Raw genomic sequence first — 16,091 nt, 5'->3', positions numbered from 1 at the left:
TTCCCTACTCAATGCAATGACAGAAACATCTTGGTGCTCGCAAAAGTTTCTGTGCAGAAATGCTCCCTTCACTGTAGTAAATAAGGGGAAGACCTTGTCATGATGTGACCCTTCTGTCTATTGATTGGTGTCCTCACTTCAACAAGGGGATTTGCTGGATCAAAAGACAAGGAAGTATTAAAATATTTTTGTTAGCCTTCTGAATGAAATGTTAAGGCTTTTTCTGTTAGTGTTTCCTGATTTTTTTTAATAAAAAATCCAATTCATGCTCTTCAAGTGGAAAGAAGTTCAATCCAGTCACAAGATCCAAAATTAGCATTTTATTCAGAACATTGGGGTCAGGGGTGTATCATTTATATTCTGGTACATAATACAGAGGCAAAGCTGTTGTCAGACGTCTCTCTGGTTTAAAAGCTCTTTTTAACATACTGTGTAATTGCTTGAGCCATCAGTATCAGGCTATCCCTTGAGTTTTATCTCTCTGTCTTCATGTCTTCATTTTGTTTGCTTGTTTTTGGTACAAATTATGTAAAACATTTGTGCTAAGAACTTTTCTCCCTCCCCAAACAAATAAAAACGAAAACAAAATAATTAAAAAAACCCAAACCTTGAGTACTCTAACTACAGCTCAACAATTGAATCAATGTCACTTGTTTGCAACCTGTTTGTAAATACTTTATCCATAACGAAAGATATAAACATGCAAAAACCTGAATCCATAGTCCAAATAATACATACACATGTTCGGAAGTCTCCGCACTTCTCCATAGACTATGCCAATAAAACATTATGTACACATACCATTTTTTTACAGTGAAGTGGGAAAAAAAGTATTGTAAAATGCTTAAAAAAATGTGAATATGGATTAAGACCAAAATGTGTCTAACATTCTATCATAAGAAAAGAAAATCAGTTCTGCTACAAACTGGTGATATGAAAACTCCCTTTATTTGCAACCAGCTGCATAAGTTTTAGAATTTTAGTGAAAAACCCTATCATCTAAAACTAGAAGTATTGTACATTTTTTTTTTTCATTTTCATGGCCTTCTCCCCCCTCCCCCAAATAACAAAATTTCCCCATGAGGTTTTTTTTTCTTTTTCCAATTTCCTTATTTTAATAAAAGCAATGCAATGTAACAAAAGCATGTTGAAGCATATTGGTGATTGAACTTTCTCCCCACCCCAATGTGGTTTGTCTCATCTTTTCATAAATCAGTACCATTTAAAGCCTTAAACATAAAACTAATTCCAATCTGAAAAAGGTACAAAAAGGCACATAAAATCCCAGTGCTTCTGTACTGTAAAATTCAAGTGTAACTGAGCTCAATTGTTTGTTTTCCATTTTTTTTCCAAACAGCATTGGATGACTGATATTCCCAGTGAGCCCAAATAGGTTTGCAGCCTATGCCAAAGCCTTCAGCAAGCACTTGTGCTAGTAGACTACAAAGTTAAAGCCTAGCTTCTGTACGCTTGTTGGGAATACCAGTGGAAAGGTTTGTACTTGTCCAAACGCAACATCCAGCCATCGCCTCCTCCGCTCGTCAGGTTCAGTCATCGCCTCCTCCGTACATATCGGCAAGTTTCTTGAAACGTGGGCCCCAATCGTTTAGGTAGTCATAGTCTTGCTCACCACCACTACTCGAAGAGTTGAGGGAGCTCAGTGACCCAGCTGTAGAGCCACTGCCCTCGTAGTCAAAGACTAGAAGGGAGTCGTAAGGAGGGGCTGTAGGGTCATTGTCTGCTGCTTTAAGTCCCTGTAACGAAAGACAGAAAGGAGGGGAAATAATGAAGTGAGGATAGCACCCCTAGCTCATTTCTACACCTGCATTTGAAGGGAAATGGGACCACCAGGGAAAATACCATTTCCCTGAACTTGACTGCCCCCCCTTGATGAATAAGAGGAGAATGGAGGCCTTTTTTGGACTATCTGAAAAATCACTACGGTCAAATGAAATTGTGGGCAGGATTCGAAATAGGAGCAGCAGAAGAATCGCATTAGAGGGATTTCAGTAACAGATAAGAGCTTGATATATAATGCTGCAGAAAATGGTTTGAACAAAAACACTGTGGCGGTGTGGGTGGGAAGTCAATCCACAAAACAATGTAACTATTTAATTTGAAGTCAATTTGTAAGAATTGGGAAATTCAATAAAAATTGTATTACGAAGAAGAGGAGGAAGGGGGGAGGAGGGAAGCAATTGCAGGTATTAAGAAGTTTGTGAACAGCTGGAAGTGTCACCAGGTAATGCGAAACCCTTTGCTTTTGATCATGTAAACACAGCCACAGATACGCCAGCCAACATCAGTAACACAAGCACAAATCCCGGCAGCTCTCAAATTATGCTAATTCAAGCAGCCTGGATCTAGAGATCAAGCAAAACCTATCAAATATTGCAAACTCAGCGTGCAAAGCTCCCATGGTCACCTATTAAATGAAACTGTCAAACAGTCGTAACGGGCACACCCAGGGATTCAAATGAACCTGATCAAATGCTGCATCCAAAGACATGCACAGGAGCAAAAATTTGACAGGCTGGTGCTATTGTGTGGGTTCAGCACCAGCAGCAGATGTGAGAAGATGAGCTCAGGGGGAAGCAGGCTGGGTCAGCAGCAGTCCTAGCACTGATTGAAGTGTTGGAAAGAGCCTCTCTTAGTTGCCTCCCACCCCCACCCCCAGCTCCTGTAATCACTGGCATTTATGTGAAGAAAATGCAGTAGACACAGAAGGCCATCTCTATCTGCACAGATAGGATTAGCCATCCACTTTCTGTGAGTCTAGATGAAAGGTGCTGGCAAATAAATAGCCCTACATTTGTATAATGCCATATGGATGATATCAACTCGAAACATCTGGATCTAATTCATTAATTTATGCTGTTTAACACAGTGCAATTATATGCAATTTTTTCTGGACCTATTGTTCCTGATTCCCCACCCCCCATATAAACTGAAGCAACGTCAACCAAGGGAGAACTCACGTTTGTAAGGCACAAACTGAGAAGCAGACAAGGTCATCTGGCTAAAGCTCCAAAAGCAAACAGAGAGGCCAACCTCTCTGGCACATTTGTTTTTGAAAGCAAATCACAAATGCAAACTGCTAAGAATTCTCCAACCTCATGACTTACAGAACGTTTTTACTACAGTGCCCATCAGCTGCAAGCTACATCATTCTGGGGGTCTGTAGAACTTGTAATTTAAATCACATCAAAGGGCATCAAGTTGGGGAAGACTGCATGATAGCAACCTTGTGAATAAGCACCGCTGTGCTGGCCTGGAGTGCAAGGTCTCATTTCAGTCCTGCTGCCATCACTACCAGTAAAGCCAGTTTACCTGGCTCTAGGATGGGAGTTTAAGGCTTCCGCAGGCAAATGTATCCTTTCTGAGGTAGCAAGAGCACTGTTGTGTGTCAGCCATCTACATCAACAACGGACAGAGCAATCTTCTTAAGTCCTTTCAAGCTGGGAGTTAGATTCTCTTAGTTCAGCATCTACCACTAGCAGATGATGATATAAAACTGCTGGTGCTATAGAGTTTATAGGATAAAACTGCAATGAAAAATTCAATGTTCCAGAGGCTGCACTTAATGTGCAAACTGTCTGGTGGAGAAGAGGCCTCTGAAAGGCAGTTTTACAGAGACTCTGCTGAAGTTGCCTCAAATTTGCATTTACAGCAAAACAAGCATTTCATATTCTAAACAGTATAAATTGGTACCTAGATTTAACACTGGAGCACTGAAAAAGGACAGCTTAATTTTCCATAAAATCTGATCCATAAAGTAAAAAAAATTGGCAAATAACCATCTGAGAAATAGGTTTTTTACTTTGTTGTAACCAGAACAATCTTCAATATACAGCCTAAAGGCTTTACATTTCATACCTAAATGCAGAATATAATTTGGAAATGAAGAACAATTGAATAATTTGAGCTGTCTACTTCAGTTGCTATGAGTGACATGAAGTTCCATTTTATACTGTCAAAAATATACAGGTAGGGTGATTGGATTTCCCATTTGCAATCTGGGAGGTAGAGAACATGCATCTAAAATCCCAAAATCTAGCTAAACTCTCTTGAATCACATCCAGCTCTTTGCTCTTAAAAGCACCTGTATGCAGTGCACCTGGTTCTCTGTAGTTTAATTTTATATCTGTGAGGAAATGCCCAGTCTGCTTGCCTGCTCTCTTTGTAGACTTGCTTGCAGTGACCTTCCCTAACATCATGGTTTTTTAATATGACACATTTGTTCCAATATGATTTAGCCAGCATCCCTCTTCCTCAGCATTTGATCTTATAAAGGTACCCCTGCCCGTATGGGCCAGTCTTGACAGACTCTAGGGTTGTGCGCTCATCTCACTCTAGAGGCCGGGAGCCAGCGCTGTCCGCAGACACTTCCGGGTCACGTGGCCAGCGTGACAAACTGTATCTGGCGAGCCAGCGCAGCACACGGAAACGCCGTTTACCTTCCCGCTGGTAAGCAGTCCCTATTTATCTACTTGCACCCCGGGGGTGCTTTCGAACTGCTAGGTTGGCAGGCGCTGGGACTGAACGACGGGAGCTCACCCCGCCGCGGGGATTCGAACCACCGACCATGCGATCGGCAAGTCCTAGGCGCTGAGGTTTTACCCACAGTGCCACCCTCGTCCCATGTCTGCTAACTAAGTGCTGCTGAAATGTGTATTAACTTTACCTTCTGTCTCACTGATTCACTGTTGAGGTGATTAAGTTAGCCATTAACCACCATTAACGTACATTGTTTTGTTGTTAACCCTCCTCTCACACATTTTTTGCTCCCTGTGACTTAGCCAAACACACACAGAAAGCATAGTCACTGTTTACATCTTAATGAAAATTTATGGTATTTATTAATGTAACTAAAAAATGGGGATGACTTGTATTTTGTGAACGTTAAAAGGTGAGCTTGATGCATCTACTTTTATAATAACATTTTATTATTTATTATAAAATGATCAGTTAATTTTTCTATCACCTTGTTTATACTGGGGCCTGAATTAATAATGCAAACTGCTTATTTTTTTCTGGACAAAGTGTGTGTGTGTGTTGCACAGTGTGTGCAGAATCATTAGCACACTCTACAAGCTATGCCTTGAACAATGTGAATTGGATTTTTTGGGGGATGTGTTGAGTTGTGGGGAATCATAAACACAGTGCCCTGAAATTTGTCGCTTTCTAGAACTAAGTGATCTATTTGGTGGGCTGGGGATGGGGGAAAATCCCACCCCAAGCCTGTCCCTGCCCCAGGCAGCACCCCTATAAGATTCATTTTATCTTCATCACCACCACAACCCATTTATCACCAGTGCATCTTCAAAGTCAGTGTGATTTACACTTCTGGGAAGGACTCTCCTCAAACAAAAAGCATTTTATGTATAAATCCAACTAACATTAATGACAAAGACCAGTAACTCCAGGGGGTGAAGTGGCTCAATCAGTTTTCAGCCTGATTTGAAATGTCATTAAAGACGTAAGCAATGTTATTTTCAAAAAGTTAAGGTACTGGCTTGGGAATAGTTAAAATTTGTGAAATGCAAATGTGTTGAATCGCTATTGGAACCAATATCAAGGATCACATTGCATCCCTACCAGAGACAGGAGATTCAGTCGCATTTTAGCCTGTCACAAACAAAAAACTCCTCTGGGACATGGCCAGGAAAGCCCAGCACCATGGTCATGTCAGTAGCACTTCAGTGATGAGATTTCCCATCACCAGAAAGGTTTATCTCCATTCTGTCATGAGCTGAAGCCTGGGTGAACAGGAGTAACCGAGTGTGCCTGAGTTGGACCCATGAAATCCTGGCAGGTGCCGAGGTCTTCTAATTGATAGAGCAAGTTTGCTGAAGTACTTGATTGGCACCATGGAGGTCAGGGGTGTAGCCATATGCACACAGCTGATGGGAACTAAATTCTGGTAACAGCAGCATCATATTGCCTAATCACCCAGTCATTTTGTTTAATCAAAGGCACACCTTGGCAATGGGCTACTTTTGTAGCCCAGTTTTCAAGAATAAGTGACATAAAACCAACACAAAACTACCTAACTGTGATCTTATACTTAAAATTTCTTCATATTTATGTTGCTTTCCTACAGTATTTGCTTTCATTTGCATTAAAGTTCTTATTCAATGTTATGTTGCTTATTCATGTATTCAATAACAGAAATGCAGGGCAATGTCTATGACCACCCAACATTTTTATGTTTTAATTTATATTCAGATTACTTCTTCTGTTCAATATTATTATAGTTTCCAAAGCACTATGCACAAAGAACAGATCAAAGCCTAGTTCCTCAAATCGCATTCAAGTAGGCATTTACACACACCATAAAATTTGGTCAATGGCAAAAGTAACATAAAAAGCACAAGAAACACTGGTAATCCTACACAGCATTGCCTGAATAGAGATATATCCTGGCTATGTATTAATGCACAAAGGCACTTGAAGCTCCACAGCAAGGCAAGTGTTTGAAGCATTTATGTAACATTAATTTTGCTATCCTCACATTAATCTTATTTGATGGAACTTTTGGTCTTTGTAGAAGTACTGAATTTCCTGTTTTTGGAATTCAAAGGGTGATGTGTGAGGAAAATAAAAATGAACTTCCTGTGTTATGAAATGGAATTAATACATGAATGTAGGCTAAGCTATCACTTTGCTAGTCTATTTATTATGTGGAACCCAGTGAATAATCCCTCTTGGATATATTGTGGTTAAGACTGATAACATATTATGAATGTAATTAATATCAGCACACAAAAGTTAATTGATGCATTTCCCTTTTTCAGTTTGAATGATTTACTTAAATTTCCATGTGCTTAAAAAGAACCATATTTATGTCTACCAAACCAGATAATTTTCATTGTAATAAGCAACTTTTTTAAAAAAAAATATAATTCTTCAAATGTAAAAGCTATTATTCATTGTCTGCACAGATGGTGTCTAATAGGTGCTAAAATGAATCTTTGTTTCTCGCCTCTTCTTATTTTACCTCGTTAATGAAGTCTCCAATGTCCCCAGGATGAGGAGCTGCTGATCTGACCGGATACTGAGGTTCTGCATGGATAGGTCTTTCATCAAGTCGTCTTATTCCGACAGGTTTGATGGCATCTGGTTCTATAGTGTCTGGTTGCTGGAGCTGACTTAAGTCATAGTCCTGTGAAAGTAATAGGCAATCACAATGTTTTGAGAATTTAGCAAGAGAAATTCCATTCCTACAAATGAATGCATATATTGAGAATTATAAAACCAATTCAGAATGTATCTTGAATTTATCTTCATCTCTCACACACATCCATTTAGAGTAAAACAGAATGCTTATTGCCTCCATAGTGTCCCTGTCTCCATTTACAATGTCATTCCAGTTGGCTGCTTTGTGCTACACCTCATCCATTTTCTACTGCGAAACAGATTCAGAAGTAGCATTCATCTGTGACTAAACAATTTGCCTAGTAAAATACCTATTTAATATATGCAGAAAGTTGCCAATATTGACTCCTCTGTAACACAAATAAAATGCTAGACATATTCATTCTGAAACACAAACAAGGACAGAACTGTGCAGTTCTGGATAACACATTTGGAGAATGGCAAAGTCCTGTAGATGCTTTTGGACGACATGTTCCATCAGCTCCAACCAACACTGGTAATGGTTAGGTATGATGCGAATTGTAATCCAACCAAAAGTTTGTGGGTTTAAAAAAAAATGGGAAAGCATTCAGCCATGTGATATATCACATGCAATGCAAGGTCATAAAGTCCATGAATTACCATGTCATCTGCTGTTTGTGTAGACTACCTTTTAGATGTAAGATGGAGAGGAACTGTCAGGATAGCTTTTCATCAACACCAAACTGGATGACATCCTGTGCGACCACAAATAATCTTCAGGCGAAAGTGCCCATCTAATATTCAGCCACCATTTTAATTAAAAATAGATGGTTCTAGAAATGCTAGGTCCTCTGAAGGGATTATTAAATATCTGGGGCTGCATTTAGGAGATGTTCTAGATTTCATTATTTTACCTTCCGTATGTGTCAGCACAGGGTAAGGATTAGGAAAAACCAAACATATAAATCCACATCCTTATCCTGTTTATCTTTTTCACTACAAGTCGATCCAAAGAAACAAATAAGGTATTTAACAACTGCCACATCCTTCTCACACATCCTTCTCAGTTCTCAGGAGAGAAAAGGCACAACCCCCCAGGCATAAGGTAGATCTTGGCAAAACAGTATGACTCTTGTGCTTTGTTTTGCATAGCAGGCTGGCCCATACCACCCCACATCCCAGAAAGGATCGCTGTGTCAAATGAGACAGTGCAGAGTAAATAGGATGAGAAACGTTCTGCAATGTATTAACTAAGAATTTACAAATGGTTGTTGAAGTCAAATCTCTTCTCCTAGTTTAATTAATATATACTATTTCTTGCTTGTTGTGATAAAAGTATAAACGTAGCAGGTGAAAACATTTTGGTGAAAGCTCTGGAAGAGGTTGAGGTCCTTTTGAAGTGAAACTGTGGTAAGCTGATTTTCCAAGAAGGGCATCATTCTGAGTGACCAGCTTTCATAATGGCCTAGACCTGGGATAGGCAACCTGATGCCCTCCAGATGTTATGAACTACAACTCCCATCAGCCTCAGCCAAGCATGGCCAATGGTTAGTAATGATGGCAGTTCAGAATGATGGAGGGCACCAGGTTACATACCTCTGGTGTAAACAGTGTCAGTGTCGAGAAGGCATGGGCAAACTCCAGCCCTCCAGATGTATGGGACTACAACTCCCATCATCCCTAGCTAACAGGACCAGTGGGCAGGGATGATGGGAACTGTAGTCCCAAACACTTGGAGGGCCGGAGTTTGCCTATGCCTGTTTTAGAGCCACAGAAAGAAAGGGAGTATTGGGACTCCTAAGGTTGTGTTGGAACTCCAAGGGATTATGCCTGAAAGACTCTCATGTGGCTCTCAAGAAGATAGGATACATACTCAATGGCTCAAAATAATGAATCCATCTAGGTGTACTTTACAGAATGTATTGAATGGAGGTGGTTCCTGCAGTGCTAACTCTGATTACCCTGAGATCAGCTGTCCCTGTGAAAAACTACTTAATGCTTCTGACAAGTGAGCACAGTTGCAGACACTCTTTTGCCTCTCTAAATAAGGTGACAACCTGTGCATGGAGAGCCCTGCTTGCACGATGTGAAGAAGGATGCCAATGTTTTGTGCCCCAATATAAACCATGGAGGTGGCATGCAGGGCCTGGGCCAGAGCTCTTAGAAGCTGAGAACAATTGTAGAGAATGATACTTTCTCCCTAGCAGAAAGAAGAGAAGAAGCAGAAGAGTTTGGATTTGATATCCCGCCTTTCACCGCCTTCAGGAGTCTCAAAGCGGCTAACATTCTCCTTTCCCTTCCTCCTCCACAACAAACACTCTGTGAGGTGAGTGGGGCTGAGAGACTTCAAAGAAGTGTGACTGGCCCAAGGTCACCCAGCAGCTGCATGTGGAGGAGCGGAGACACGAACCCGGTTCCCCAGATTACGAGACTACCGCTCTTAACCACTACACCACACTGGCTCTCAAAATGAAGGAAAGGGACCCAAGTCATCCCATGTCTTGAATTTTGACCTGTGCTGTTTTTGTACTGGCTGAATTCTCTTCCCTTTAGCTTTTAGGTGCCTTGCTGGTCCTTTTGATAACTCAAAAGCCAAATGATCAGTCTCTCTCTTTCTGCCCAAGGCTGGTAACATGACTGACACTTTGTGGCCTTCCATGTATTGACTCTGGCTTCCCAGCAGCATCAAGGCCTTTTCTCCAAGAGGGAAGCCTGTGTCATCCACAATGGCCTCTGTGGGCCTTTTGTGTGAAAACCCTGGCAGATCAGATATCTTTCAGCACTATGCTTCTTGCCAAGGCAGATGGCATAGACCAGGGGTCAGCAGGGGGCCAGTCCACTGTCCCTCAGACCTTGTGGGGGGCCAGGCTATATTTTTGGGGGAAAAGAGAAAAAGAACGAATTCCTATGCCCCACAAATAGCCCAGAGATGCATTTTAAATAAAAGCACCCATTCTACTCATGTAAAAACACACTGATTCCCGGACCGTCTGAGGGCTGGATTTAGAAGGTGATTGGGCTGGATCTGGCCCCCGGGCCTTAGTTTGCCTACCCATGCCTTTGGTGGATGAAACTTTCTTTCTAGACTACTGGCACTTCCTGAAAGTAACCACTGCACCACATATAGAGTGAATGTTTGCGTGTGGTGTTTTTTAATGTTGTAATATGTAGTGTCTTTAGCAAAGCTTCTTGTCAGGCCTGACACTTTTGGGGAGATGCAGCAGCAGAAATTCATACTGATAAAATTATTAAAATTCATTTACTTATAGGTACAGGGTCACATAGTGAAAAGTTAAACAAAGATAATTAAAAATATTTCTGTTTAGTATACTGTTATACATTCCACACAGAATTTTTTTTTACTCTTAAGGATTTTGTTGCAATGCTCAGAAAACAAAAACAAATCACAGTTCTAAAACTGCATATAGCCAATTATTTTACCCTAAAAAATATCTGTTGTGGTCTAAATGTTTTGAGAACTGAAGCGTGAACCTTAATGAATAGCTTTCAGTAATTAAAATACTCATTTTTCGTCTCTGCTTTTATGTTACTGCACAAGCTCCATTAAGTTTTCCCCCTTTTATATTTTACACTAATACTTCTCCAGAACTATTCAGATTTAATCTTAAGGGCAAATATGATCTGTAGATATTGAAGCATCCAATGGTCTCTGATAGGATATAGATTTCAATGCTATGTTCTTCACTCCGAAGTGAACTATTCCATTATCTAAGGCTGCTGCACTTAGCCTAGTATAAAGCAAAACTGAACACTTTTCAACCCAGAACCTGACCCATAACATTGATGGGATCATGGACCAAACACCATGAGTTTATAAGTCCTTTGGTCTCTATTACTTGCTACAGATGTATCATTATTTGCTAGAGATGCTCAGTGGAAGAGAATGAGAGAAGGAAAAGCTGACTTCCTCCCACTGCTATGACTCATTTTCAGATTCGTCATTCAACACACACATTATACTAAGTGCTGGTAGAAGCCTCAATTTAAAGGCAAAAAGCATCGTTTCTCCTAGTGACCATCTTCCTATGTGGTTTTCATGGCTCTGTACCATCTCTGAAAACAAGCACCTTTGCCTTTGATTATGCTAGTGAAGGATAGGAGGTGAAGTGAGCTTATTATCCCCATTTAGTACTCCCAAGTGTTCTGCAGCCAACTTTAATTGTTATTTAATGATTATGTCTGCCTCCAGAAGGATCAAATGGAAGTTGGGGAAAGCTCATGGAAGCAATCAATAACCCTGCCTTCTCCTTACAAAGGAAAGAATTAGCCTCTTTTGATGCTCTGGGTTGCTGCTTCCAAACACATAGAAATGTGTAAAATGTGATGTTCTGTCTTGCATCTGGAATGAATCTGAAATAAGTTGAGAGCCCCGGTTTTGGATAGTGGGAAAGTATTGGGAAGAAATGTCAATATTTGGGTCCAGAACAAATCTTGTTGCTGGTTTCAGTATATGCACACAAACACTTTTCTGTATTATTTCTAAGACTTTCTATATCCCCCAACCCATCCCAGTTTCCAGCTGTTTTCTCATTGTGCTATTAGTAACTATGAACCCATTTCTCACCTGGTCTTCTTCTCCACCACCTTCTTCATCATACTTCAGGATATTGTCTCTTACATCATCTTCAGGGTCAATGAGCAGCTGTTTGGCCTGACGTTCCTTATCACGACGTTTCATCCAAACAACAAACAGCAGAACCAGAACTACAGGTGAAGAAGAGCAAAAGCAGATGATATTAGCTCATTTTCAGATTACTACTGTTTTAAAAACACATGGGGACCCTGTGGTCCTTCACAACTTCATTCATCCCTGATCATTGGTCATGAGGCTGATGGGAGCTGGAGTACAGTAACATCTGGAGGGCCAAAGGTTCTCAATCAGTTTTAGAAAGTGCATGAAATTAGTACATTCAATACTAATGGCTGATTTGCATTTTAAAGATCTCAAGCATGGTAAGGAGAAGAAAACTACTGGATGCACATCTCTTTGTAAAGTCTAAATGGTCAAATGCAAATCTGACATATACTGTATGTTGGTGTCTTGTGAAAGTCAGTTGATAGTTCACGACACTCAACTAGTGTGATGTATCAGCGGAGTATGAGGAGTCCCAGCGAAGTCTTCAGAGATTTCTGACTCCCAGCAGAATAGCTTCTTCCAGAGTCTCTGGTTAAGGGACTAACTTCTCTCCCACCCACATCAAAGCAGCACAGGGTTTATTGTGTCCAGCCACAAGACAAAGCTAAACACTACTATCTACGATATACAGTCCTTCTGGTCTTTGAAGTAAAGATACATATGTACAGAGAGATGTACTAACACTATCACCATGGTAGCTATATAGATTCCAGTTAATTCTGAATCTGATCCCTTGTGAAGATAACATTCCAAAAGAGGCCATGAACTGAAACTCTGCCATGGAATGATCAACTGCTCACCATTTCCAAATGCAAAGAAATCACCTTATAGTTGTGATGAAAGCACTTCAGAAGCTACAATGAGTGTAGAAACGAAGCAAGCTAGTTAACCCATGTGATGGCCTGCCACTCATGCGAAACAAAATATTCCATTAAGGGGTTACTAGCTTCAGCATGTCAGTGGCGATCACAGTATACTGTGGATTGCCTTTTCCCACAAGAACCAAACCAGGCTTTGTGATTATAATCTGAGGCCTTTCTTTGTGTGCCTCCTCCATGAAAAGTCTGAAGGATGGCAACATGAAAACAGGCATTTTCTGCAGCTCCCTGTTTGTGGAATGTTCTCCTCAGGGAGGCTTGCTTGGCGCCTTCGTTACATATCTTTAGGCTCCCAGGCCTTTGGCTAATTAAATAGTCCATGGCCTTTTAAACTGGGGTGGGGGGGGGAGGGCGGATAATTGATTTCATTTGTTATCACAGTGTGTATTTTTGTGTTTTTATATTGTGAACCGCCCTGTGACCCTCAAATGAAGAAATTTAATAAATAATAATAGTTCTCGACGGACCATTAGTAGACCACTTGCAGACACACAAATCTATAGCCTATCCTTTGGAAAGACCCTATCAGTTGAAACATGTGTCTTTGCATCTTACTTTATGAGGCACTACGTATCACTGGTCACATGGCCCCAAGACTTACCAAGTAGTATGATGATGCAGAGAAGAATTGCAATGATGGCCCCTGTGCCCAGCCCTGCACCTACAATCCTGTCGGCATCAGTGCAGTCTCCATTTAAATCACATTGGCAAACTTTCACCTTCAAAATAGACGTGCTGGACTTGGGAGGATTCCCAGAATCTGTTATTATTATTGGAACATCATAGATGCCAGCCTCAAGGTACTTGATCCTCAAAGCCAGTTGGGCTCGGTCACCTGAACAAGAAAACAAGCTATGTAAATATGCTTTATGTGGACATGAAATGTCTGTTCTAGGACCTCTTTCAGAACTGCATCTGAAGTTATTTTCAAGTGCACTTCTACCTAAACATAGGTTGTGGCCCTCAGTTTTCCACTAAGTTATAGTTGTGTAAGAAAACCAGAGTATGTGGGTTCTAACCTTTTAAGTCAGTCTCTCTGATGCCACAAACAGAATCAGGGAGCAATCCTAAGTATGGGGAACCAGTGCTAAGCCAGCATAATGAACATCAGTTCCAATCTCTGCTCACAATCTGGGCTACTGCTGGCTAAGCCAGCCTATGCCAGGTAGAAGGAAAACAAACCTTTAAAAGAGAGTTTGACTTACACCACCCTTTTCGCTTCAATTAAATTACACTGGGTTGCCAGGTCACGCGCCCAAGCAGATGGGGAACTAGCTACTGAACATAACCCCCAAAAGATGCAAATATTCATTTTTCAAAAAACCAATGCACATTACCACTAATACGAATAATGGTCCAGTTATTCCTAACACTGGAAGGATGATGTGGCAGTTCAAAGGCAAAGGGCCCGGCATTTGGATCAATGTCATCGTCTATGGCTGTGATGTTTGTTGCATTGGGTTGCAGTGTTTGACAAGTTGTGGCTTCTTGAGGATCCACTCGGGGAGCATTATCATTGATGTCGAGGAGATAGATTTGAAGTGTGCCAGTCCCACTCATTGGAGGGATTCCTTATAGAACAAGGAAAAGTAACATTAGCCTGCTTTCTACTAAAAAGGGGTTACATTAAAAAGGGGGTTACATTATTTATTGCACATATACAAACACATGGATTATGAGTGCGCATGATAATATTAATTATATAGATCTGTTGCAAAGCGTAACTTTGCTCTGCAAAATTAGGGTTTTGTTGAAACTAGGAAAGGGCATGGGAACTCTTTGCAAAAGATTTTCACCTCACTGCAAAAAATACTTTGTGGAATCACAGAATCGTCGAGTTGGAAGTGACCCTGAGGATCATCTAGTCCAACCCCTGAAATGTAGGAATATTCAGCTGCCCTACACAGGGACTGAACCTGAAACCTTGGTGTTATCAGCACCATACTCTAGCCAACTGAGCTATCAAGCTTCCAACATCGACAATTTTTCCAGAGTGGGAGCAAACAAGTGTGATAATTCAGAATAAAGGCAAGTGAGCACAAAAATAAAATAGAAGCTTGGTATCTCTGATAATGAAAAAAAAGCAGCTGGCTGGCACTGCAAAAACAATAAAAGCAGCACCTGCCTATGAACAGGAAATAGCAAGCAAGCAGTTCAGACTGCTGCTGGATGGGCCACACTATTAGGTTGCAATTGTGAGGTCCTATGCAGCATGGGAAGGTAAGGAGACATCTAAAGTGTGGGGAGAATGATTGGAGAAGAGGCTTTAGGTGGCTGCTGGCAAATCAAAATAAAGAGCAAGTATCAACAAAGGTGGACAACCATTTTGCCCCAAAGGGCCATATGTGGAGGTCAACAGGTGGTTGGGGGATGTGTTGATGGAACTGGCTATAGGTGTGGCTTGCTACATACACACACACAGCCTTTACCTCTCCCTTCCCCCTCCCTCTTAAAAAGTCCTCCAGCATGTTCCTATGCTGCCTCTCTCACCTTTATGCACTTTTCCAAACTGAGATAGGCACCATAGGTGCAAGGGAGGATGAGCCTTGGAAACATCCTCAGTTGGAAACATAATTAGAGCTGAAGCTGTTGCAAATGTTAGTCTATGGAGTTCTGCACACTGAGGATCTGCAGTTCAGGGTAAGGAAGGTGGCCAAGGGATATGCAGGGGGACAGGGAGGCCCGGAAGGCTGCAGGTTGTTCGCAACTGATCTATTTAACACCTGTACAGAAAGAGTCTTTTGTGTACTACACTCTATTACAATGCTATACTTTAGTGCGTATTTATATCAATATTTTAGCGTGCCCCCCTCTGGTGAAAAAAATGGTACAAGAACAAGCAAACAAACCTTTGATATTAGGTACATACCATTGTCTGAGGCAAGGAAAGTAGCATTATACATGTTGTTTTTCACGTGTGGTGACTCTCTGTCCAGAACACCAATTGTTGTTACCTGACCATTAATGGAATCAATCTTTAGCCAATTAGCAGGATCTGAGAGTTTTGAGTACCTGCAGAAATTTAACAAAAACACACACACCACATTGATTTCCAATATGCTTTATAAAATAAAGAAGAGAAAAGAAGGGCTCGTCTCAAGACCAGATGGTTGTTAAGGATTTATACAGATTCTGCTGATCAAGAGTCTGCCTTTTTTTCTTTTTTTTTGCATTCTTAGGTATACACACTGGGTGAATGCTGTATAATATTTAAAAGACTTGCCTTGAAAGCATTATATAACTATTTTACATAAATGTTACATCACTGGCTATCTCTGATGAATTATTAAACTACATTATTTGGTTGTTTTGCAAATGCAAACCCACTGCATTTTGATATAAATACCAGCTGCATGGGACTGGGTTAAGGGTTAGTGGGACTCCAATCCACAAAGTTTTTAAAAGCCCTCATTTACAGATAACCTTTCTGCTCCACT

At 40.8% G+C, this 16,091-nt stretch overlaps 1 protein-coding gene across 3 annotated transcripts in view; it reads right to left on the bottom strand.

Annotated features, from left to right (window-relative positions):
* Positions 1-305: 305 nt before the first annotated feature.
* CDH2 (cadherin 2) overlaps positions 306-16,091 on the bottom strand; it is a 123,354-nt gene continuing 107,568 nt past the window's right edge. For 2 of the 3 annotated variants that reach the window (XM_083747683.1, XM_083747684.1), the window contains exons 11-16: positions 15,524-15,666; positions 13,992-14,225; positions 13,256-13,489; positions 11,705-11,844; positions 7,001-7,165; positions 306-1,754 (exon numbers count right to left, since the gene is read on the bottom strand). In XM_083747683.1, the coding sequence (XP_083603809.1) occupies positions 1,548-1,754; positions 7,001-7,165; positions 11,705-11,844; positions 13,256-13,489; positions 13,992-14,225; positions 15,524-15,666 (1,123 nt within the window). In that variant the 3' untranslated portion in view covers positions 306-1,547. Of the gene's footprint in view, positions 4,285-4,632; positions 7,166-11,704; positions 11,845-13,255; positions 13,490-13,991; positions 14,226-15,523; positions 15,667-16,091 lie in introns of all 3 variants that reach the window. The other variant, XR_014566481.1, reaches the window with a different exon arrangement.

The sequence above is a fragment of the Podarcis gaigeae genome (assembly GCF_964106915.1).
Source record: "Podarcis gaigeae genome assembly, chromosome: 7".
Taxonomy (NCBI): Eukaryota; Metazoa; Chordata; class Lepidosauria; order Squamata; family Lacertidae; genus Podarcis; species Podarcis gaigeae.
This window is presented reverse-complemented; position numbering and strand designations above follow the sequence as displayed.